This window comes from Gymnodraco acuticeps, unplaced genomic scaffold (assembly GCF_902827175.1).
Source record: "Gymnodraco acuticeps unplaced genomic scaffold, fGymAcu1.1, whole genome shotgun sequence".
Taxonomy (NCBI): domain Eukaryota; kingdom Metazoa; phylum Chordata; class Actinopteri; order Perciformes; family Bathydraconidae; genus Gymnodraco; species Gymnodraco acuticeps.
In genome coordinates, this window is record NW_022990027.1 from 1,551,413 (window position 1) to 1,576,341 (window position 24,929).

Here is a 24,929-nt window from a genome sequence, read left to right on the forward strand (position 1 = left end):
GTGTCTTCCTGGTCGAATGTACTTATTGTAAGTCGCTTTGGATAAAAGCGTCAGCTAAATGCAATGTAATGTAATGTAATGTTTCAGTGGGTCATTTGTCATCGGACTAATGGGGAGGTATTTGAGCACAGAGCGCACATGTATCTCTAATTAATACTGCTCAGTGTCTATTGTGCAGTATTATGGCATATTAAACAATGTTTTTTTTAATATGTTTTCATGGCAAAATATACAATTACATTTTTTTATGTAATTGTATGCCATACTTTACTGTGACTTTGTTAACCTTTTTTTCACTTTGATTTGTTAAATACATCTGTATTATATATTTTTTAAGAAATAACATATTATGACTTGAATGAATGAATGAATTTTTTTTTTAATGCCCTCTTTGAGTGATTTACTATGACGTACTTTAAGAAATTCTATATTATACTATACATTCATTACTATTGACTCTTTCATAAAATGTTGTTTTTGTATTGTATTTCATTTTAGCTATTGACTTTCACAAGTCATTTGATCAATTTTCCACATTTTCTTTATAACTAATTTAGCTCCAAAACTATTTAGGCAGTACAGCCCACAATAAGAACACATCTCTGAAACTTGTCACAGCCTTTCCCAGATACGTTTGAAAGTTTTAATAAAGAAGGAGTCGATGTGGAGAAAGGGTCACTTGTTGTCCTAAGTTTAAAGCATTAGAAGTTATTTATTTTCAAATGTAATTGCCATTTTATCATGAAGTCAAATGCACACAGAGATAAAGTGCTCCTTTAAACAGAGTAAAACAAGACGGATTACTGTGATAACCATTTTATTAATTGAAAGTTGGCATCAAAGTAATAAAAGAGACACGCAAAATATGAACGATTTGAAAAAGAGAGAAAAAGTGACAAACTGCAGCTGAGCACCAGAAAATAAAATACAAACAAAACAATAAATGTTCTGATAAGTGATAGGGCAGAGGAATTCACCTCAATGTCTGTGGGCTTAGTCATGCAGTTACAACAAGGGTTTACAAGGCAATTAATTCAAATATTATATAAGAATCTCAATCCTTTGTTATCTGTGAGAGAACGTTGAATGTTCTGGTAGCAGCAAGAAACTGACCTTTTATGGTAGGCTACATGTATTTTTCAGTGAAATCAACAATTATAGCTTAAAAACGTGTTGTGATATCTGGCACCATAAAATCTTTCACTTCAATGTCATTCTTGGATGGCTTTAAAAACATCAGCTTATTAACAAAGGTCGATTCATCCATCTTCAGAGACAGTGTTCCTTGATCTTAAGTAGTGTAAGTGTCCAGGAGTGCAATAGTCAGTCTGTTTATTGGGTGGGTAATGATGCTCCACTATCCAACAGTCTATCCATTGGCTGGCCCAAGTGGAATATCTTTGAGCATATCTCACGATTACCCATTTTATTCTACCATATATCTTTACCACACTAGCAGGGCTGATTTACCATGTCACACAAACTGTATCTATGAGTGTGTTTTCAAATTCTGACTGTTTAACGTGATATGTTGGCCATGAAGAGCCATGAAGAGTATCCACCACACAGAAGGCATGAGGGTTGATGAAGACTAACCTCAGAGTTCATGGTGAAGAAAACATAAACACTTTTTAGTTAACTACTCCTCTAAAACACATAACATGGATATATCTATGGCACATTTATAAAGGAAAAAGCTCTTAGGCTTCACTCAGTTAAAGGAATACTTCACCCCCAAAATGACCATTTGTATGTCAATTACTTTCTCTGAATTCTTGAAGAAAACTTTGAAAGGAAGAATACAAAAACCGGAAAACATTCTTGATGAATTGTGGGAAAAACCGTCTACTAACATTGCCATTTAGTGGGGGGAAAAGCTCTTATTTGTTTGTAAACTATACGCCACATTGCTGCTTCAACATTCCATGGAATGTATAGCACTATGTTAAATAAGAATCAATCACCAAATAAAACACAAAAGCACTTTCTAAATCATAGAACGTGTAAGACTTGTAGCCTCCTGCTGAGTTAGCCCAGGCTCTCAAAGGCACCATGTCTGGTGGTAGAGCGGCCACACAGATGGGGAGATGCAGCTGGGGCCAGGCACCTGGTCAAACACTCACTACATTATTTTACAGCTATCTCTGCACAAGAGATGGTAAACACTCTGTCCTGGCTTCACGCCAGACCACTGACAGTAGCCATTTTCAATGCTGACACCGCACCATATGACATTTTAAAAAACGGATAATGAAAATCATGAAAATGGCTCCAAAGAAAATTACTTATTTACAGCTGACACACATACATACAGTGCTGCATCATCACACAGGTTTATACTGTAAAACAAAGCTGGTACAGCAAGCCTACCATTCACTGATCTCCTCAATGTCATCATTTCACAGACTTTTCCCAGCACTTGATGACAAATCCTGAAAGTCACCCAGCAGAAGTTCTCATTATTAAAAAAATCCTCCAGTCATTGCCTTTTCATGTGAAATTACAAATTATTATTGCAATGTCTAATACTAAATAGGGATCTCTTAAGGTTATTAAATCGTATAAAATGAGCCATAGTCAATGGCTGCCAAAGCCAATAGATGCAACTAAATTATCAGAATTACAAGCAGTGCCCTATGGCTAATATCTAAATCACTTTGATAATGATGTGCATAGTGCTGAAATATTTGTCTATAAATCTCTACAAAGTGTGTGTGCTATTAATGTTAATTCCCAAATCAGGCTATGTTAATGCAGGAGTCTGATTTGAATAGGCAACACATACTGTAACAGCTTGGCTTGGCTGACGCTGTATGTTCCTCATGTTTACAATTGAGAGAAAAAACAGTGACACCTAGTGCTTAGTCTTTCAAACTGATTTAGTTGATCAAGAAATAATAATTCACCACCTTCGATCAACCTAAGTAAGAAGCATCTTTGGTCAGCCATGTACAACGTGTGTTCAGGAAATACTCTGAACCCATGGAATAAAAGACGGTGTAAGACATATAACACATGTAAACTTCAAAACAGCCAAATGTACAACTGTAATGTGATAAAATCACTTTCTTTCTGCTATTAACCACATTATTTGGTGATGCAGGGCAGACCCAGCTCCAATCTCTGTGTGTATGGATTCATTGGTTTATCATTTTCACAATACCACTGAACTAAGGGGGGTCTAGCTCTGAGAAAAGTACTCCAGGACGAGGCGGAGGTGTCCCAAGCGGTCTTTGAGGGAGGCCAGGGACAGGACGGTGGTTTGATAGGCAGGGTCCAGCTGGAGGACGGATAGCAGCCACCAGCACCAGGCCGGCCCGTTGGAAGAGGCCTGGAGGAGAGTGACACAGGTTTAGCATAGATAAATGCATAAAGTATAATGCAAGCCAAGTCAAAAACTCACAAGAGAAATACCTTTTTGAAAAATACTCAGAATTAAGGTCACACATTTTAAAAATTGGGAAAAATGAACCAATTTTGCTGAGTAAAGCAATGTGGTTCCTTGACAAAAAGCTTGATACAAAAAGAAAGAAATTCACACAGAATTGTGTAGTTTTTTTTTTTTATTCTGAGAGAGCATTCTTTTTTTCTTTCCTTAAATGTGATGTTTTCTTCTCTAAATTGTATGACTAATCCTTGAAATTGTATTTCTAAAAATAATTTTCAATCATGGTTTCACAACTGAGAGGCCTTAAAAGTACTGTACACTTGGTATGCTTTATATGTGGAGCCTCTGAATATCACGGTGAATGGTCTGGACCCAGGGCTACACATTGTTTAGTGTCCTCCCTGGTGGGGGTTTTACACGTGATAATATGTGATGTGCGACATACTGTACTGTCAGAAGCTGAAGGATTGTTTAAAGTAGACCTATCATGCTATATTTTAAACATATATTGTAGGGCCAACCTATATAAAACATGTCTGTGAAGTTCAAAATACCAAACAGATCATGCATTTTAGCCATGCCTCATTTCGCTCTATTTGCTCTGTTTTTGCATGGGCTGATTCTACTTTTGTGGCAGACTACAGCGCCACTTACAGGCCTGGCATATGTACTACAGCGTCTCCAGCGCTATCGAGCGGTCTCTCATTCCCCTGGTAGGTGGAGAGTTGCCCATATAGGCGGAGCACCCCTTTTCTGACGTCAGAACAATTCAAATAATAATCAGCTCCGTTGCAGCCCCGTTTTTAGAGATGTGGGTATGGAGGAAAAGAGAGAGGGTTGTGTTTTCTGACACTTGGTGAGTTCCCTGACACACCGGGGACACATATTCATGTATCAAAGACGTACAAAAGTGCATTTTGCATGATAGGTCCCCTTTAAGTCTGGGTCCAGTTAAACATGCTATGCTAAAGGCTTCTCTGATCAGATGTGTATTGTAATAAACATACTGTATGTTTTCAGTTAAAGATAACTAGAGCTTATCAAGTTATTCTTCTTCCAGATCACAATCTTATCATGCATGCTGTAATGTTTTTTCATTCAACTGGAACTATATCCCTATCCTTATCGTGTCCACAAGGCAGTCAGTTACAGGGCTTGGTTAGATGTGGTTCAGCCACAACTGAACACATTGCTGTCCCTTCTCATTAAACTCTGCCAAGTCCGATGTTGTGCAGGGTTGCTAGCAGGGGGCATATCAGGAGATGTTGCATGGTTTGTGGTTCAATGCCACAGTCACACACAACGTCCCCATCATTTAGGTATCCCCATTTGGCGAGAGTGGCTTTTGCACATCCAACACCAGATCTTATTCTGTTTAGGCATTTCCACACTGCGTAGTTGGTGTCTTCTCCAGGGGGCAGTGCCTCGCTCGCCTTTAGCTCCATTGTTGTTGCTGATGGGAGGTTGTCAAGTCTTTCTTCCCACCGAGTGACTCTTTCACTGCTTATGCTCGGTGTTCCGAGAGGTGGGACGCTCTTCAGGAAACTTTTCCTGGATTTAAGGCGGCTTTTGGCTGGCACATGGCCAAAGAGAGGATGTCTTTGGTCAGTAGACTGTTGTTGGCGCTCTTTCTTGCTTGCTGCATTTCGTCATATCTCTGATGGGGCTATGCCTGCCAGGATGTACAGACGGTCTGTAGGTGTTGGTTTCAGGCAGCTTGTGATAATGCGGCAGCTAGCATTGAGGGCGGGATCCAGCTTCTTGGCATGGGCAGATCGTTCCCATACTGGGCAGGCATACTCGGCAGCTGAGTAGCAGAGGGCTAGTGCGGTTGACTTCAGAGTCTGTGGGTTTGCACCCCAGGTCGTGCCGGTGAGCTTGCGGATGATGTTATTCCTCGCACTCACTTTGCACTTAGTCTTCTCAGTGTGGGTCTTAAAAGAGAGGCATCTGTCCAGGGTTACCCCTAGGTAGACTGGGTGCTCACAATGTTCAAGGGAGGTTCCTGACCAGCTGACCTTCAGTTGGCGCTTGGCTTCACGGTTTCTCAGGTGGGAGGCACACACCTGTGTCTTAGATGGGTTTGCACGTAGGTGGTTCTCTTCATAGTAAGGTGTTAGCTCTGCCAGAGCGTTAGAGAGTCTGTCTTCCACAGTTTTTAAATCAGTGGCTTGTGCACCTATGCCAAGATCGTCTGCATAGATGAAGCAGCGGGTGTCTACACTTTTTGGTTGGTTGTTGGTGTAGATGTTAAAGAGAAGTGGTGCAAGCACACTTCCCTGTGGGAGGCCATTCCTGACGGCCCGTCCACACAGCGGCGTGCGTTGACGCTTGCCGGCGGGCGTGTCTGACACTCGACCAACAACCAATCACATGAATCTCCCGCCCCTGACACACAAGCAGCGGTTTGATTGGCTAGAGCTTGTACTGGCATATGACTCGATTGGCTGACGCTTCTGCCGAGGCGTCAAAAGTTGAACATTGCTCAACTTTTGCAGCGAGCCACACCAGCAACGCTCCGCGTCGCTTCCCACGATGCAGTTCGGCTAAAAGTGACGTCACCCCATTCAAAGTGAATGGGCAGAAGCGTTGGAAGCTTCAACGCACGCCGCTGTGTGGACGGGCCGTGAGTCTTCGCCACCTCCTTTTCTTTCCTCCTAGCTCAACGAAGAAGTGCCTATTTTCAAGCATGCTTTCAATCAGCTCTGTCAGGCGGGTGTCTTTTGTGGTCTCCAGGATCTTACTGAGGAGACGTCTATGGTTGACTGTGTCATAGGCAGCTGAGAGGTCGACAAACACCGCACCAGTTACCATCCCTTCCTCATATCCGTCTTCGATGTACTGTGTGAGGTTGAGTACTTGGCTAGTTGTCGACTTGCCAGGGCGGAAACCTGCTTGTTCAGGGATGAGGTGTTCGTCAACAAAGGCACCAATTCTGTTGAGGATCAGACGTTCAAAGAGTTTGTAGGTGTGGCTCAAAAGTGAGATTGGTCTGAAGTTCTTGGGAGCGGATGGTTCTTTCCCAGGTGTTAGGGAAATTATTGTCCTAGACTCCTAGATATGACGTACATGACCAACCCTGACGTCTGTTATCTCCTTTAAGGAGATAGGCTGCTTCAGCCATAATGTTATTGTTCCCATTCTGTGACCGGGCAACACTAGGTCACAGATGGTCTGTTGTTGTGGGTGCACTGGGACACTTCCTTCTTTGTTGTTTGTGGACTCCAAGGTATGAAATCTTCGAGGCCATAAGTGACGGACGCAAGTGTGCCCAACTGTCTAAGCTATCTTATCAAAATATGTTGATTACTCTCTGTGAAACCAGTTAAATGGGCTAACAAGAGAGAGGCGCTCCAGAATTGACGTGGCAACCCACCCGTGCAGTCTCACCGTGACTGCTGTGACTTGTGATGTGAATCCTCCGGCCGAAACTCCAAATAAACCATCAGTGTTTGACATCAAAGCTCCTGCTCTACCGTGTCTCTTTCCTGAGTCGGTGACTCCCACTGCATTGCTGCTACACAGAAGTTTCCCTTAAACCAGGTTTCAGCAGTGCTATAATGTGGGCTTTCTTCCAGATGTTAGGAAGATTGTGTGTTGTTAAGCACTCATCGTAGAGCTGTAGGAGCCACGTCTTTGCCTTGTGACCGAAGTGCTTGATCTGTTCCGTTGCGATAGTATCCAGTCCAATTGCCTTTCCTGGTTTGAGGATAGAGATTCCCCCTTCCAGCTCTTCCATAGTGAGCTGTCTTGTAAAAGCAGGGTCCTCGATGTATTTCTTGCGGTTCAGCTTGGTCTTTTTCCCTCTCTTTCTACTCTTTCCATTTTCGAGCAATTGGTTGGCAACTTAGTTGGCCGTGACTTTTGGGTGCTGAGGAGCTGCTTTAGGGTCCCTATATCCCTATGAACATAAAGTCTGTTTTATTGCGTTTTGTTACCCCTGTCAGTAAGGGAGCTCTGAATGCATGTACTGTATAAACATAAAACAATAACTAATAGCTTTGAGAATAAAAGCAGTTATTATTTTCCCAGTGATCAATTTACTTATTAGAAGCGTGTTTGAAATATAATTCCATCGCTAATGAATGAATGGACCATGGATAAAACATAATTTAAAAAAAAGGGAAGTAGACATGCTAGATAGCGACTGCATGTGTTTGATGAATTTGGAAAGTGATTTGATGCATTAACCTTAGCTAAGTTAATAATGACTTACAAAGACATAAATAGGTAGAAAAGTCCTCCAACCAAAATATTCTCCACATTGTAATGTTACTCTGGTCTGTAATGAAAGCTAATTCTTGCCGTGGGCAACATGACAAAACATAAGTAAATATTGCTCTGTGGTTCCTGGATGCTGCTAGAAAATAAGATGTTAATCTACAGTAAGAATGTGTGCTAACCTGAATGTTCTCGTCCTTCTCTGGCATGGTGCCGTACTGCCTGCTGATCTGATCGCGGATGCGGACGGCCAGGCGCTGGTACCAGTCCTGAGCCTGCTGGTACACACTGTCATGGAGACCCTCCAGAACCTCCAACTCACTGCCTTCAACCTGCGAGAAGGAGGACACAGACAGGAGGAAAAGTGAGAAGAGGTTCAAGTTGTAATATTTTGTGAATATTTACGTGTTGCTTTAAGTATCATCTCTGGGACCTTCAGGTCCTCCAGGTACTCGATATCAGCAGTGCTGTATCCATCTCGCTGACCTCTCCTCAGCACCTTGAACCTGCTGACTCCCAATGCGTCCACAAAGGAGCGTCCATCAGGCAGCACCTCCAGACTGAGGATCTCCAACATGCAGCCAAAGTCTGAAAACCTGAGGCACAGCAGGAAAAACCATCAAGTCTCAAATCAATTCACTGGTATTTAATAATTATTCCTTAATTTGAAGTATCAAAACAAAAATAGGTCAGTTATAGGTAACACTTTCTTTGAAGACCACGTCTGTAGTTCATTATGAAGACATTTATAGTGAATTATGATGCTGTCAAAATAATGCTTTCTGATTCATCATAAAAATGTCAAGTCAAAGCCATTGTTTACGATTGAAAAATTATTAAAACAATTAAAAGTGTTGTAAGTCCTATAAAAAGCTTTAGTAGTATGGCATTTAAACTGTCAAAGTCATACCCTATTTTATAATTACAGTGTAGTATGTTGAAGGTTAAGAAATGTAACATTAAAATCATAGGCTAGTACGTTGTAAAGAAGTCATTAAAAACTTAGAATCGTAAGCAATAAATTAAGTACTTAAAAAGTCATAGTACAGTATGTCATACAAATGTCATAAAAAATCAAGTATAGTGTGCCATCAGTAAGTGATTGATAATACATAGTATATTATGTCGTACAAATGTTCAGAATTACTGAAGAAGAATTTCTATTTTTTTTTTTTCATTGACGTTTAGATTAAAATCTGAAAAATGTCATAAATGTAACTGCATTTTCTTTTTTAAAGGGGGGTCCACTAAAATGTTATTAATGAGGCATACTTACACACAAAAGTTTAATAAAGTTGCATAATCAATATAATGAGTTAAAGAAGGAGTGTTTACAAACATTATTTTGCCCATTGTTTGCATATTTTAGTATTAGGTGCTGTTGGATATGTATTCATAACAGCTGGGAAAATGTAATGGCATGATCAAATACAGTGACAGAACAAGCAAATATCTGATTGGTGACCATGCTGCTTTTTCCACCCACTCAGGGTCACTTATGACTGATCTAAACTTTGCCCACTGTGCTTCTTGCTCCACCTCGCCTGCTGCGAGTTCCACAGTGAGGTACATTTCAAAAGTAGTCTCCCCATACCCATACTCGAAATGTAAATGCGTTTACCTCACTTGCGTCTAAACTGGCTATATTTCGATGCTGCTTAAGTTAACACACAATTATCTACCCAAGTCAACAAAAAAAAGAATACAAAAAAAACTTGCATACCCCTTGCCATGCTCATAGCTGCACATGCCAAACTTTTTGGTGCCAGTATCCATGCAGCGACGCATCATCAGCCGGTATCGAGGCTCGAAGATGTGCAGGGGGCAGGGCACGCCGGGGTACGCCACCGTGCACACAAATATAGGGATGTCCTTAGTTAGACTACAGAGGAGGAGACAGAAGAGAAAAGAGAAGAGAAGTTGGAGGCAGGGAGAAAAAAATAAAGAAGAATAAGGGAGAGGTTTGTGTGACCAAGGCGAGATGGTTGCTAGCGAGCTGCTAGAATTAATCACGGGTGTAAATTGTGTGTGTGGTGGACGCCTACTTGGACAGTTCAGCCATCTCCGTTTCATGGACCTGTTTCCTCTCAGCCAGCTGCGAAGGGAAAAGACTGGTCATGATGTCCTGAAGCAGAACCGTGGGGTTATACTTCCTGTTTTTGAAGTACTGGGAAGAGAAAAGTGAACATAATCAGCCATAATTGCAATTTAATGACGCTCATAACCAATTATACATAATAGTATAGTAACAAATTGTTATCTTTGTACTGCAACAAAGAACAAACCCAAGCATTTAAATATATAGTTTGGTGCAATGAAGTTGCAGTTTGAAGCAAAAGCCATTTAAAATATGGATATAAGATTTTGTTCACAGCTTTGTATGCAAGTGGATACATGCATGGTGATTAACACAGTGTTATTTATTGTGTCTAAAGATAGATTTATTGAAGGCAACAACACAGATACATGTATCGCAGGGCGTTTTTATGGAGTTTTTTTGTAGTCGGACAAGTACTGATTAATCCAGTTGAGCAGGAAATACAGGCATGCAGGTTCACAGTGTTAATGGACAGCAGAAGAGGCATTGGACAAAGGTTTTTGTTAGCTTGATCAGAATCACAATCTTTACTTAAAGGTGGGGTTGGTAAGTTTGAGAAACCGGCTCGAGATACACTTGTTGTTATATTCCATGGAATGCTCTTAACATCCGATAGCAATGAATATCTGAAGTGCTTTGACAAAAAATCCATAAAAAAATGTCATCTGTGGAAGCCGTAATACTGTAAAAAGCACGACCAATCCGTTTAGCCGGCCCGCCCTGTCTGTCAACCTTCCATCTCGTGCACGCACAAATGTATCTCGTGCCCTCATTGCAGCAGTACTTCAATGACTCGCCAGCAACAGGCGGCCACTTTCACCAGTCTGCTGCCGTCATGTGCGCGTTCATGTGTGTTGGAGGAGGTGCTCTGTAAGGAAGTCTGAAGGAAAGGGCGGATTCTTTTCGGCTGTGTACTTTCAAATTTTAGTGCACTCGAGCCGGTTTCTGAAACTTACCTACCCCACCTTTAAACCGGAGGCAAATTGTTTTTTTTAACAGTTGCTCAACAAAATTCAATTTAGTAAAATAAAATAAAAACAGTATACAAATAAGAAGGTAGATTCAAAATGTGCAGTAAAAGATCAAATAGAATGAAATGAAAATAGTTGCATAAACAATCATTTCTAATGAAGTTGAATTACAAATGTGCACATTTTACAATATACAACAACCATAAATGTTGTTCAAAAAATTAAAATATAAATTGTGGTGTATTAATGAAAGTATTAATGCTGATGTTCATTATTTTTTAGTATATCTATTTGTAGAGATTAGCAGTACTTGTCTCTCAACTACAACTCAATTCCTGTGTTTCAAGTTTCTAATCGGACTTAAAACAATGTGTGGACAAAGGAAGAGGAATTGCAAGGATGATGACCAAGAAGGGTCTGAGATAGTCGTAGTTGAGATTAATTAATAGTCACCTCTTGTAGGGGCTGTTTGCAGAGGGGACAGCGCATGTTGTGGTCCAGACTCCTCTCGATGCAGTTTTTGCAGAAGGTGTGGCCACAGGGAGTGGAGGCCGGCTCATAAAACAACCTTCAGAGGAGAAAAACTGAATTTGAAACAACCAGGATGAGGATGGATGCTTGTGCTGCTGGTAAAGTTTCTAGTGAGTGATTGTGAGCATACTGTATGTGTGATTAACATTAACCAGAGAGAGAGGAGAATAGGATTAACCTGATTCATGACACTAAAACAGCAATGCATTATTGATTAGAGGGAATAGAGAACACCGACCTGATGCAGAGAGGGCACTCAAAGTCTGACACGGTGAGAACACTCAGAGTGACCACCCTGCTGTGACCACTTTCACCTGAAACACAAAGAGAGCTTTATGATGCCCAGCTGAGGAAGAACTAATGGTTATTATGCAATTTCAAAGCATCTGGTGGGTGTTACCGCAAAGCTGCTTGTAGCGACAGTGACAAAGAGGATTCATGATGAGGACAATGATGAAGATGACAGACAATTTATCATAATGGGGTGTCTGTGTGTACACTGCTGTGTGTGTGTGCGCGTACCCCGGCCATGCCCATCTTCCCTCCTCATCATCATCTCCTCGTCCTCTTCAGCAGCAGGGAGGAAGGAGACAGCTTGGCAGAGGCTGAGGCAGCACTCTGTACCCGTATCATACTTCACCTTGGAACCCTAAACACACATAGTTAGTAGTTAAAATATCAGAATCAAAAAGTAAATTCCTCGGTAATTGGGTTTTGTTGCGCTTAAATAAAAGATAAAAAATACAGATGATAATCCTATGATATGGTGAGATATGATCAGAATACCTTTTTATTTTTGAAAGAAATTAGGTTTTATGTGACTAAAATAAAACGTGAAAATAAAAATAAAAAAAAGATATACATAAATATTTAAGTAAATTAATATATATAAAACCGAAGAAGTTCAAGTAAGAATGTGCATAAAAAAAGATAAAATATAATAGAATTAAGACTTTCATATAATCATTAGCAGTTAACGTAATAAAATGTTATCTAAACGTAAGAAGTTAGGTAAAAATGTGCACATCATACTAATATATATTACATGTATATTACAATATATACAGTGGTGTATTAGTATCAGGAAAAAATGAATGCTGAATTGCAGTTTAAAAGGGTTTGCTGATGACAAAGTAAGTCCTTGTGCCAATGTAATGACTCATTTGTACGTATTTGCATTCACACCTTCCATGCTTATAGTTAAAGTGCACATAAGAGCCGTTAATATTCTCTCTTCGCTTACCTCGTGTGCTTCTCTCCTCCCTTTTCCCTCTCCATCGTCCCCACATGCCTGTTTGTCAGGGTGAGTTGGCCCCTGGGAGCCACTGAGGCTGGTAATGGGGCAGGTCCCTTTCAGGTACTCGGACACCACTTGCAAGATGCAGGACCCCTCCTCCGGCACTGTCCGTCCCTCTGCCTCCAGAATCTGCCATATGAAAGATGTCATGATAAAAATGAGTCACATAATAGGTATGAATATAAAAGTGTTATTTGTTTTACCCAGTGTTAAACACCAAATCAAATAAAACAAAAATGTAAAAAAACATATTTGCAAACATTTGATGCACCCTGCATGTAAAATGAATGTCAATTAAATAATATTAAATATATACTGTTTGAATTCAAAAGTTGTGAGTAATGTAACTTCTTACATTACTAACAGGTATTTTTGAACTGGGCTATAAAACTGTTTTTTTAATGTGTTTTATGTCTTGAATTTGCATTGTTGAGGAACCTGTGACCCAAGTTTCTCATTCATTACAGGCTACACCGTAGTTGTGTATACGATATGACAATAAACCTTTGAATTGAAAAAATTGAATTGAATATTATGCTTTATGGGTTTCCCTTTCTTATAGTGTGTTATATAGACGTGTGTGCATGCAAACGGTCTGCAAAGGCTAAATTCCCTAAGCTCCCTCTAGAGGGAGTTTCTCTCCCACACACTCCCCCCCTGCCTGAAAGGCCTCAATTTGACTCCCTTGTTTACTTTCGTAACATAATTACACACTTGCGCTTCAATAGGTTAGCGCTGCAATACATTGTAAGTGATCGGTTAAGGGGCGGGACATCTCTAAGCACTTGACCAGCCGGCCAGCTAACCAATCAGAGCAGACTGGGCTCTGGTTTCAGACAGAGGGTGAAAAGAGGTGCTGCAGCACAGGCAGTATGAGAAAACATTTTGAACAGCAACACCACATGTCACAGTAGAGGCACAAAATACAACTTTGAACCCGAACATTTGCATAATAGGGCCCCTTTAAAACGGTGAATGATATATTTAGGATATACATATGTCTTCATCAGTAAGTGATGAAATGACATGTGTTTCATTTAAAATGTGCCACTAGTTACTCCCAAACACTGATTAATAGTAATGATAATAATAGCAGCATATTGAACCATGATGTGGCCAAATAAAAACATTGAAACACTAATCTCCTTTAGGTTTATCAATTCTTACAAAAACAATTTATGGGAGGTAACTGATCACCTAATAGACATGCATGAGGTGTGCATGTGTCAGTCTGAATCTGGCACTGCTGCTATTCTCACAGAAAGAAAAAATAAAACAACACATGCAACTTTATCACTATATATAGCCTACAAATGTTACCTAAGCTCTTTGGAATATTAGATCCAATATATTCCAATTAAAGTCTTGATGTTACTTTCCATTAAGGACCCTTTGATGAGCGGTTACTAAAATCAACACACCTTCTTGATCTGGCTCTTCGCAGGGGCAAAGTCAGCTTGGAGTTTTAGGCAACGGTGGAACTGGATGAGGGCGTCTGTCTGCTGACCCATTTCCAGCAGAACATTCCCTTTACGAAAAAAGCCCTGCACAAACAGAAAAGGGACATCAGCACCACATCAATAACCCAATGTCATTTATATTTATAATCCCCTATTTTTGCAAGAGATAAATGTTTTGACATTTGAAATGGGATGAGAAACGTGTTGCACACTTCTCAAAAAAACACTATAAATGAATATCCTACAGAGAGCATGTTGCATATGCAGCGAGCCACCCACTGGCTGAATGACTTAATGACATAAGAATCTGTTTGCATAACTTTGTTAATGACATAACATCAATACAAGCAGAGAAAAGCGCTTAGCACGCTTAGATTAGACTCTAAAAATACAAGGGCTATGGGCATAGATATGTCTCATAATTATTTGTGTGAACATAAAAATAATTCGTGTGTAAATATGTGATTTGTAAATGTAAAACAACATCCACAAATGCATTTAAAAGATTTGCAAACTCACAAATACATTTGCAAGTGTAAAACGGATCTGCAAATACGCTAAATATGTTCACAAATTAAAAAAAGATCTGTGAATATCTCTTTAACATTTACACCTTTCGATCAGGCATTTGTGAATCCATTTTGTATTTGTGGACCAAAAATGCGCTTGCGGATCTCAAATCTCTGTTCACGGATCTCAAATCTCTGTTCACGGATCTCAAATCTCTGTTTGCGGATCGTCTTTTTACACACACGGAATTTTGAGACATATTTTCCGCCGGTCTCGGCTAAAATCTACTCGTGTCACTCGGTTATTTTCGGAAACCACGTGATGGCCCGCTGTTGACGACATTTCTGCATGATTTCAAAGTAAGAGCATGATGGTTTGTTTAATGCTCTGTTTTTGTATTATAATGAACAGCGGAACGTTAGATGCATTCTTCATCACCATAACCCTGACCTAAATACGGTGCTTTTCTACAGATTACTTTATTACTGCACTGGTAAGGTAAAATTAGGCCGATTAATAAGATGTGAAGTGCTTTGTAACTTCGACCCGCTTGACTGAATACACAACAAACAATGAAGAAAGAGTTTTATCTGGGCTGTTTCGCTGCCAGCTGCTCCCCCCGGGACCCGAAAGTGGCGTATAGCCTGCACTTCAACATCAACGAAAGTGCTCGATATATGCTATATTGAACCAATAACACAAACTAACTGTATCACTATAACATGATGATGATGATGGTGATGGTGATGAAGAATGCATCTAACGTTCCGCTGTTCATTATAATACAAAAACAGAGCATTAAACAAACCATCATGCTCTTACTTTGAAATCATGCGGAAATGTCGTCATCAGCAGGCCATCACGTGGCTTCCGAAAATAACCGAGTGACACGAGTAGATTTTAGCCGAGACCGGCGGAAAATATGTCTCAAAATTCCGTGTGTGTAAGACGATCCGTGAACAGAGATTTGAGATCCGTGAACAGAGATTTGAGATCCGCAAGCGCATTTTTGGTCCACAAATACAAAATGGATTCACAAATGCCTGATCGAAAGGTGTAAATGTTAAAGAGATATTCACAGATCTTTTTTTATTTGTGAACATATTTAGCGTATTTGCAGATCCGTTTTACACTTGCAAATGTATTTGTGAGTTTGCAAATATTTTAAATGCATTTGTGGATGTTGTTTTACATTTACAAATCACATATTTACACACAAATTATTTTTATGTTCACACAAATAATTATGAGACATATCTATGCCCATAAAGGGCCCACACCTCTTTCTGAGTGTGTTGTTACATGTTACAAAACCAACAGTGCATTTCGGGTGAGAGCATTGAGTTGCACAGGGGGCTGAACTGAAGTAAAGCCCTTGAATTGGTGTTGTTAATGAGTAACTTCAAAAACAGATTATACAAGCGGGACTAGTGTATATGTTGAAACACTGTCAAAGTCACTCACCTCAGTCCAGTTAGGACGAAGGCAGCATAGGTAGTCGAGGTCTGTCAGAGCATCAGAGAAGTGCATCAGGCCCGAGTTAGCTTCAGCTCGGTACACTTTCAAACTCTGATCATGTGGGACTGAGGATGAAAAACAAACAAAAGAGAGAGTAAAATAAAGAGATGTATAGGCTCATTTGAACAGGGTTTTAAGAGCTGTGGCTTAACGACTATATTTACACGCCTTTCTACATTCAAAACATTCAACATTTGTATTCCTTTTACAGATACAGGTTTATTGCCAAGTAGGTTTGCACATATTATTTAGACTTTAAACAAATAAAGAGACACATTTACACAGAATATAAATATACAAGAAATGTAAGCTAAGTACAGTGAAAATATGACAACAAATACAGTACAATATATTTTACAGTGGCACATTTTGAATGCTTAAAAGGAGGAAGTGTTATACTGAAATGTGCAAAATTCAAAAGAATTAAAAGATTTGCTCACATGATTGTAATGCATATGTTTAGGACACTTTCAAATCTCAAATATGTTGTATATGCACGATCACTTTATGGCTATGTTTAATTGTGCTTGTGTCTTAAAGGTGGGGTAGGTCATTGTGGGGAAACCAGCTCGAGTGCGCTAGAATTTGATATGCAGCCGAAACAAATCTGCCTCTTCCTTACAGAGCCCCTCCTCCAACACACACGAACAACATGTCAAATGAGGGCACGATAATAAAAAAAAGAAAAAGAAAAAGATAAGTTTGTGCACAGATGGAAGGCTGCATCCACGTCCTCCTAATCGTTTCCTTATTTTCCAACCATGATATGACCACAGAAATGTGACAGCTGGCACACACAGGCGACAAGTTAGACCAGACTGATGCTGACTAACTTTCTCCAGTGCATCCTTCTTATGCAGCACATTACATTACATGTCATTTGTTAGAGGACTTACAGTACTGTGGGCAATTCCCACAGGAGCAATTTGGGGTGAAGTGTCTTGCCCACGGACACAACGACATGCTGACTGCAGTGGGACTCGAACTTGCTATCCCTTGATTAGAAGTCCATCATACTATCCACTGAGCCACAGCCTCCAGCACATACAATGAGTTTCTCTTCTGGAAAGGGGGTCATTTGGATACTTGTTTACAGTTATATTTGGGTCATCAATCGCTTTATATTGTGAATACAAGGCATCAGGATCTGTGTTTGACCCACCAAGTGTTCTGTTTTCTGTCATAACACCTCCTGTGTCTCACTGCTGTGCAAATTAGGACTGGACAGCATAATGGGATGCACCATCTGTCACCAGCACTGGGCACAAGCCAAACCTGTAAGCAGTGCGTAAAAGTAGAACTCTGAACTGTCTGCCTATACTTAATCCTGGGAAATTGTTAATACAAGCAGTGCCGCAGGCTTAGGTTGACACAAAAAAGCAACAAACGCACTGTATTGTTGCTATGGTGTTGTGCATGTGTCCCTTACCTAAGTCCAACCCCTCGTTGGCGATGCGTAAAGCTTCCGTGAAGTCGTTGGATTTTAGCTTCTCCTGTACTTGGCACTTGGTCTTTGTCTCGTCGGGGCAGCACTTCTCGATAACGCTGATGAGCATGATGTTGTTCTTCATGCTTTTCACGTCTCTTTGTTTTAACCTCTCTTTGCACACCGGGCATTTGGACGGCAGGTATCCCCCCACGCACCTCCGGCAGAACGTGTGGCCGCACGCCATGGTCACCGGCTCGCACATCAGGAAGAGGCAGAGCGGACACTCCAATATATCCATGGTGACTGGGTTATATCACCGAAAAAAAACGTCCCACGGAGAAATAGGTTGCTTTTTTGGCAAAGCGACGAGGGCTGCTAGTCTTGTCTGTGAAATAGTATTGCATGCACCACTTGAATAACAGACTGACAGCTAACGATCCAGTTAATGTGTCCCTTAATTCTCCGATCACATCTGCTCGAACCCGACCCGGTTTCTGTCTAGCTAAGCTTCTGTTAATAAAGAGCTATTATATACTCTTATGCTTACCCTACACATTCCATTTGCAGACAAACATGCATCTATTATATACTCTTATGCTACCCTATCCATTCCCAGCACTAACTTACTCTTTGGTTTGGGACACATTACGTCTTCCCCGTTCAACCAGGTTGAATAAAACAAAACGCTTTCCTCGCCACTCCGAACTCCACAAACGCAACGCGAACCACACCAGAATATTTTCATCTTTTTCGTAGTCCGTGTCAGCGTTCAACCCCTGTAGCGAGGTATCCACGGCCACAACACGGGGTTACTGTGTTACACCATTACTTACATAAATAAAGACCACGTGACGCAGCAGCGCGCCATCCGATTGGATGAAAGGAGGGCTCTCTGCCCTGTTGTGAAACCAAGGATGCCGAGTTTCATAACATAATGCCTGCGACAAAAGTTATTGGGTTTCTTTCGGTAGAATTAACACATCTGGGAGGTATGTTGTAAACTGACAATGTTGTGAATGTAATCACAGTCATTTTTATAATTCAAGTCAAGAGTGCAGTAGGCCTAGGGGAAAATACCCTGTCGCGGTGCAGAGGATAATCGCAGACATAAACACACAGTGGTGTTCACTACTGCTTATATACCCGAAAAATTAGGCCACGAGTAGAATGGCTAGAAAGAGCTGACAGAGCCTAGAGGTGCAAACAATATGCTCTGAGTTACTGTTTCTTGCAGTTTTACTCAGGGGCGGCGCCAGGGGGGAGCTAGGGGGTGCTGAAGCACCCCCCAGGATTGCCAAAGCACCCCCTAAGCACCCCCAATAAATATGTGTTTTGTTTTTTTTCCCGAAAATTATTAATATTATTTTTATTAAATTAAATCAGAAAAATTATTGATTACATCAATGCAAATGTGAAACAAACAAATGTTTGACCAAAAACATAAAGCCATATGATTAGGCCAATGGCCAGCACCCATTAGATTTTTGACCTACCCATAGGCTAAATTACTTTGTGACACTTGAGTGACTTCCTGTTAGCTGGAGCCCCACATTATTTGCTAACAGCAAAGTGACAAATGGATCGTTTTTTAGTCCTTAAACGTCCACATGTGGACACTCAATCAAAACCAACTGAAAGCGAGAGGGATTCTGCACATAATAGGCCTCGTGAGTACAAGTAGCTTACTTCTGGGTCTGTTTCATTCAAGCTCTGCTCTGTGTGTGTGTGTGGCACGAGCCATTTTGTGTGCGTGCGCAAGCGAGCGAGAGCTCGCGCACCGGTGGGTATCTACCGGAGATCGTTGTGGTTAGCATCTGGTGCTCGCTAGCCAAGCTAACGGATATAAGGAGCTTTTTCAACAACAAGGTGGAGGGAGAACTCTCTCCTGTCAGACGGAGAGTCTCAGATAACCTCAGCTCAGGTGAAGTAAAGGACTCTCAGTGTTTAGATAGTTAACTTTAGTCTAGTTATCTCAGTGGGTCTGAAACGGTTTGTTTTAAAAGGGGAGTGATTTATCTATAAAGAAATAGAAAATCTGTTTACAGTTCTGTTTCATATGTATGTTGAGAGATACAGTATATCCATAGATCTCTTCATTTTGTTCTCAAAGTGCACCAGATTGATGCTTTTAACTTCAATATTAAAAAAAAAATCTTCTGTAGCGCTGGTGCATTAATGGGAAACCCTTAATGTTTGAGCACCCTCTATGAAACGTCAAGCTACCCCACAGCACCCCCTAGAGAAAATCTCTGGCGCCGCCACTGGTTTTACTCATCACATAAGTGTTAGATAAACTTCTGCAAATCTGTTACAAGTCATTGCATGTCAGGTGGTGGGACCTGTCTCGTAAAGATTTGGGTCAGAGCAATCAGGCCATAAAGACATACATGTAACACCATGCTTTATGTAGTATGTATAGAGAATAGTGATGTGTCGGTCCGGCTCGCTTTTTTTTTTTGCGGAGGGATCTAGATCGGCATGAAGGCACATTATGCAATGTGCACATTATCCCGCTTATTACATGGCCACATTCTCAACAAATTAACGACATGACTCCCAATATTAATTGAAATGCTTTTATGGATTTAGAAAATGATTTTATTGATTTATTGAGTTGTATGTATTTAAATTGACATGCATCCGCTAAGAAAAATAGCCCGTTGTTACTGTTTGAACTAACGTAGCAACGGCAGGAACTGCTTCGAGAGTGTTTTTGAGGAGCTTTTTGATTACAGATTTGAAAACATCGTTGCTTGCTTTAAAAGTAGCACAATTCATTATGTCACACTTTGGAAAGTATCTAGATATCCCTGCCCTAATGCCAAAGTAACTGGCAACTGAATATGTGTCGCCGTTTGATGTCTATGTCTGGACCGCTGCGTAAAAAGGAGGGTTTCTGCCCCATTACTTCTCTTCTTACTTCAATAAGAATAAAACACAGAGGAGGGAGATCTATTTTTCTCCCCCTCTTCTGACAGCCCAGCAGCTGATCTCAGAGCACGCTGCCCTCTCCTGCAGGGGGGCGTGGTCAGCTGCATCTCACAGAATCATATATATACTTTATATAGATATGGCCCTACAATATATTGTTCAAATAGCATGATAGGTCCACTTTAAAGGGATAGTGGAAATGGAACATCAAATAGTTTCGTTTTAACTTATATACAAGCATAATTACGTAGCAAAACAATCACACCTGATTAAAAATATATAATAATTGCCTTACGCATGTTAGAAGCACTTTATTGCAGCTTCCCCGAAGTTTTTTAGAAACGAAATGTTCGACTCAGCCAAACCGGAAGTGACGAAAACTTAGGAAGACGATACGATAACAAACCATGGCGTCTATGCAGAAGGAACGTGGAAGGGCAAATATACCAGACAAAGAAGAAGGATTGTACGAGGTATCCAGTGATGATAGCGAGTCAGAAACATCCTCTCGGCTTTCCTACGAAAATGTCGTTTTAGGAACTGAATCTGAATCCGGTTCAGTAAGCGACGATGGTGACAATATTGAGCCAGACGATGGACCATTACGTCCTTATTTGTTCGAGCCCGAGCCCGAGGTGATGGTTCACGGCATGGGCAATGGCGAGGATGACCAGGACCAGGCGCCAGATGATGCACCCCTACGCACAAATAATCTTGACTGGTAGGTCCCTAAGCATAGCTCACGCATCTTAAAATCACCTGTAGCCTTTACAAATATTAATCATTGTTAACCAGTTAATCCCGAAGGTCCCCCCTGTGGACCCCTCCCACAGTTTTGTTTCTCTCACATGTCTCAGGGCTTCTTAACATTTATGAAACTATTAATGTTTCATACCCTTTTAAAGGTAAGAAACTCCGCTAACTGACAATAAGAACAATTGTTAGCTAGAAAAAACACAAGAGTAATACCAAGCCTTTGAATTAGCATTGAGCGAAACAATGCTAACTAATGCTAACGCTTTTTTACACACAACACGCGGTAGAAATGCCCTTATTACTATCTTAACTGCACAAACAAGATATACGATTTAAAGCTGAGACTCCACAGATTCCACACATGTAATGTCATCACTGTAAGACCTCGAATTCCTATAGCTATCAGCCAGAAAAGAGAAAGTAAACAACATCCGGTTCCAAAAATATTACAATAATTACGTTTTACCTTTTTTGATTTGTGATCAAAAGTTGTGTTCAACGGAATAAAAACGCATCTCAAGGTTAATCCAATGTCGTTGTGTCACGTAGAATGTTTTACTGATAATCAATCATCATATTTATGGCAATATACTCGGCTATTCACATGCAAATGCAACCTGATCTCACCAGAATGCGTGACTCCACCACGCAACCTTAACACCGCATTGCGTGGTGGAGTCACGCATTCTGCTACATTTACGTGTCGGCACCACGCAAAAAAAAACAATGTAAAGTGAATGAGGCTCTTTTGTCGTGGTGCACACACGCATTTCTACAACGTCCCGCAGTGAGCTTTTATTCTATAAAACGTTTTTTAAATCTACTTTATAGCTTGTAGTAACTCACAGGAGGCTTCTTTTATTTTATTTGTATTCATAATAATTTTTATTTGTCGTCAGAATGTATTATGGTGCATTAGTCACACATTTTTGTTCTCAAAAAACAGTGCATTGTGTGTAATACAACTGTGATTTTTATTAAATTAGTTAGTTTTTAAGGAAGGCCAGAGCTTCAGCTGTGTCAATAGATTGTTCCCTTTAGTTAACGTTATTTAAAAGATAATGATCATGTCCCCTTTATTGTATTACGAGCATCCATTCCCATTGGATAACGGAGAATTTTACACCCGGAAGTAAGTATTCTCCTTACAGTCGATTGATTTTACAGTGATATCTGAACTACTCATCAACTCGAAAACACCAGATTATCCTTGTTAATTACACAACATTGATTGGTTTAAATTGTGTACAATGCTTTTGTATTTTCCCCTTCGATTCGGAGAAACAAATATTTATTCGGAGTTTTTGGATGGCAGAAGACACTACACTACCCAGAATCCTCAGCTATCGTTTGGGACTACAACATGTGCTCTGTTTGACAAACCCCGTGATCAGTCCTCAAGCTCTGTGATTGGTTGACCTCCAACTATATTCCATATAAAAAAAAACGTTTCGTAAAAGATAAAATCATACTTTATTCAGCAGTGCTTGCTTTACTCTTTGAAAGTCATCACATTAATGCATTGTAATAAATGGTTTGGCTGCATTAAATATTACACATCTATCGTAGTTCTTTATTTATCTACAGAGATTGGGCATCAGAATAGACCGGAAACTATTCTTTTACCGTTCTGTTTTAATTTCACAATAAAGTTAGTAGTAATAATCTGTTTTGATATTATTGTTTTTTATTAACTACTAGACCGCTGGGTCATGTTAAGACCATCTTTTCTGTGTTACTGTGGGTTTTTTCCATCGCTTTTGTTACAAATATCAAAACAATAACAACATATATCCGTCGTAAACTAAACCAGAAACAGCAATATATTTTATTTTGTTAACACTTTAAACTTGACAGTTTTTTAACCCGCACCTCCTACTGGTTAAAGCGCGTTATTACACGTTTGGAGTAATTGCAATGCAGGAAGATTATGTTGCTTTTTAATGACTGTTTAAAATGCATTTTTCTTAATGTCTTTCATTTTTGTAAAGCACTTTTGAATGTGTTATATTTGATGAAAACATTTAAATATTAAGAGTACATACAAAATAGTGGGAAAGTAGAAGGTCAATGATATAAATATAGAATAGAAAATATCAAGAAGATACTGTAAATAATATCTACAACAAAACAGTTTAGTGCCTGATAGGAGGATGTGCAAAACAGACAAACTAATAAGGCTTTATTTAAACATTAAAGAATACTTTAGGCTAAGGTCTTCTTTTAAATAAGAAAAAAGCTTTGGGGGTATCTATCTACAGATACATATTAAGCCTGACAAAGTGCTTAACGTCTAATATATTGCATGGTTTGTTTTGGAACTTGACAATCAACTTTCCTGCAATGTTAACTATGTTGAAGCATTTATTTTAACTGATATTATACACATTAATTATACTCTTATGTAGATAGTATAAGAAATGTGCAGAATATGACAGTTTAATGGTGGAGGTACACACATATTGATAGATGTCTTGTAATGCACTGTTGAGGAACCTGCGACCCAAGTTTTTCATTCATTGCATAACTACACCGTAGTTGTGTATATGATATGTCAATAAACCTTTGAAAATCTTGAAATCTTGAAAGGGATGTGCAAAATATCAATTATATGCAGTCTTTAATGAACGATTAGAGAATAACGAGTAATGAATATGCTTTATACGGATCTGCAGATAAATGTTTAGTCTTCTTGAGCACCAACTATCAAATATCTCTCCTGATTGTTGGCACTTGACAATCACCTTCCCTGAATTTTACTCAGGTGTAACTAAAGTCTGATTTAAGGGTTGTTTATATTTCACATCATTAATCCAAATCTGTAAAGTAACTAAAATAAATGTAGTGGAGTAAAAACACCACGTTAACCTTAAAGAAAGCCCTCAGGATTATAAAAGACCCCCATCACCCCAGCCACAAACTGTTCTGTCTGCTGCCGTCTGGCAGGCGGTACCGCAGCATCCGGACTAAAACCACCAGGCTCAGGGACAGCTTCATCCCACAGGCCATAAGACTATGAAACACCTGAACTTAGAAACAACATCCATAACATTCATCTGGCTGCTACTTAGAAATTATTTATCTAATATATCATATTCACAATGTAGTGACTGCTTTTTTGTCTTTTGTTTTCTTAGTTATGTTCTCTTTTATATGTGTGTGTTATGTGTTATGTGTAACGTTGCTAACTTCTTGGCCAGGTCAGCATTGAAAATGAGATTGTATCTCAATGCTTTTATCTGGTTAAATAAAGGTTAAATAAAAATTTAAAAAGATTCCAATCAATCTTGTTTATAGACTCTTATTGCACTATTTCACTATTTTTTCTGTGTATCTGTTGTATTGTGTTGCACTGTTGGAGGAGCCTGCAACCTAAGGGGGGGTGGGGGGATAGGACACGTTCGATTCCTGTTTTGAATAGTGTGCTGTCGATGGGTTTCATTCCATTTCAAGGTGCTTTTTGACGCTCCGTGTAAACTTCGCGCACTGCCACTCCAACATCCAATCACAGAGCTTGGGACTGATCACGGGGTTTGTCAAGCTAAGCACATGGTGTAGTCCCAAACGATAGCTGAGGATTCTGGGTAGTGTAGTGTCTTCTGCCATCCAAAAACTCCGAACAAATATTCGTTTCTCCGAATCGAAGTGGAAAAATACAAAAGCATTGTACACAATTTAAACCAATCAATGTTGTGTAATTAACAAGGATAATCTGGTGTTTTTGAGTTGATGAGTAGTGCAGATATCACTGTAAAATCAATCGACAGTAAAGAGAATACTCACTTCCGGGTGTAAAATTCTCCGTTATCCAATGGGAAT

At 39.9% G+C, this 24,929-nt stretch overlaps 1 protein-coding gene across 1 annotated transcript; it reads right to left on the minus strand.

The window, feature by feature from the left end:
- Positions 1 to 2,270: 2,270 nt before the first annotated feature.
- On the minus strand, positions 2,271 to 18,246 carry lonrf1 (LON peptidase N-terminal domain and ring finger 1). Its single transcript, XM_034214980.1, has 12 exons — positions 17,424 to 18,246; positions 15,941 to 16,059; positions 13,928 to 14,050; positions 12,453 to 12,635; positions 11,732 to 11,858; positions 11,448 to 11,523; positions 11,132 to 11,246; positions 9,655 to 9,776; positions 9,333 to 9,491; positions 8,043 to 8,205; positions 7,792 to 7,941; positions 2,271 to 3,331 (listed from the first exon to the last, which is right to left on the minus strand). The coding sequence occupies exons 1-12, from the start codon at positions 17,719 to 17,721 to the stop codon at positions 3,182 to 3,184; spliced, it is 1,785 nt and encodes a 594-aa protein (XP_034070871.1). The 5' UTR covers positions 17,722 to 18,246; the 3' UTR covers positions 2,271 to 3,181.
- Positions 18,247 to 24,929: the final 6,683 nt, after the last annotated feature.

Bases quoted from the DNA above. Each gene is read 5' to 3' on its own strand.
- lonrf1 (XM_034214980.1), bottom strand. From the start codon at position 17,721: ATGGATATATTGGAGTGTCCGCTCTGCCTCTTCCTGATGTGCGAGCCG. The intron at 11,859-12,452 runs GTAAGCGAAGAG...ATGTGTGTTTAG, and splicing joins GGAGGAGAGAAGCACACGAG to GGTTCCAAGGTGAAGTATGA. The intron at 9,777-11,131 runs GTGACTATTAAT...TTCTCTTCCCAG, and splicing joins GCAAACAGCCCCTACAAGAG to TACTTCAAAAACAGGAAGTA.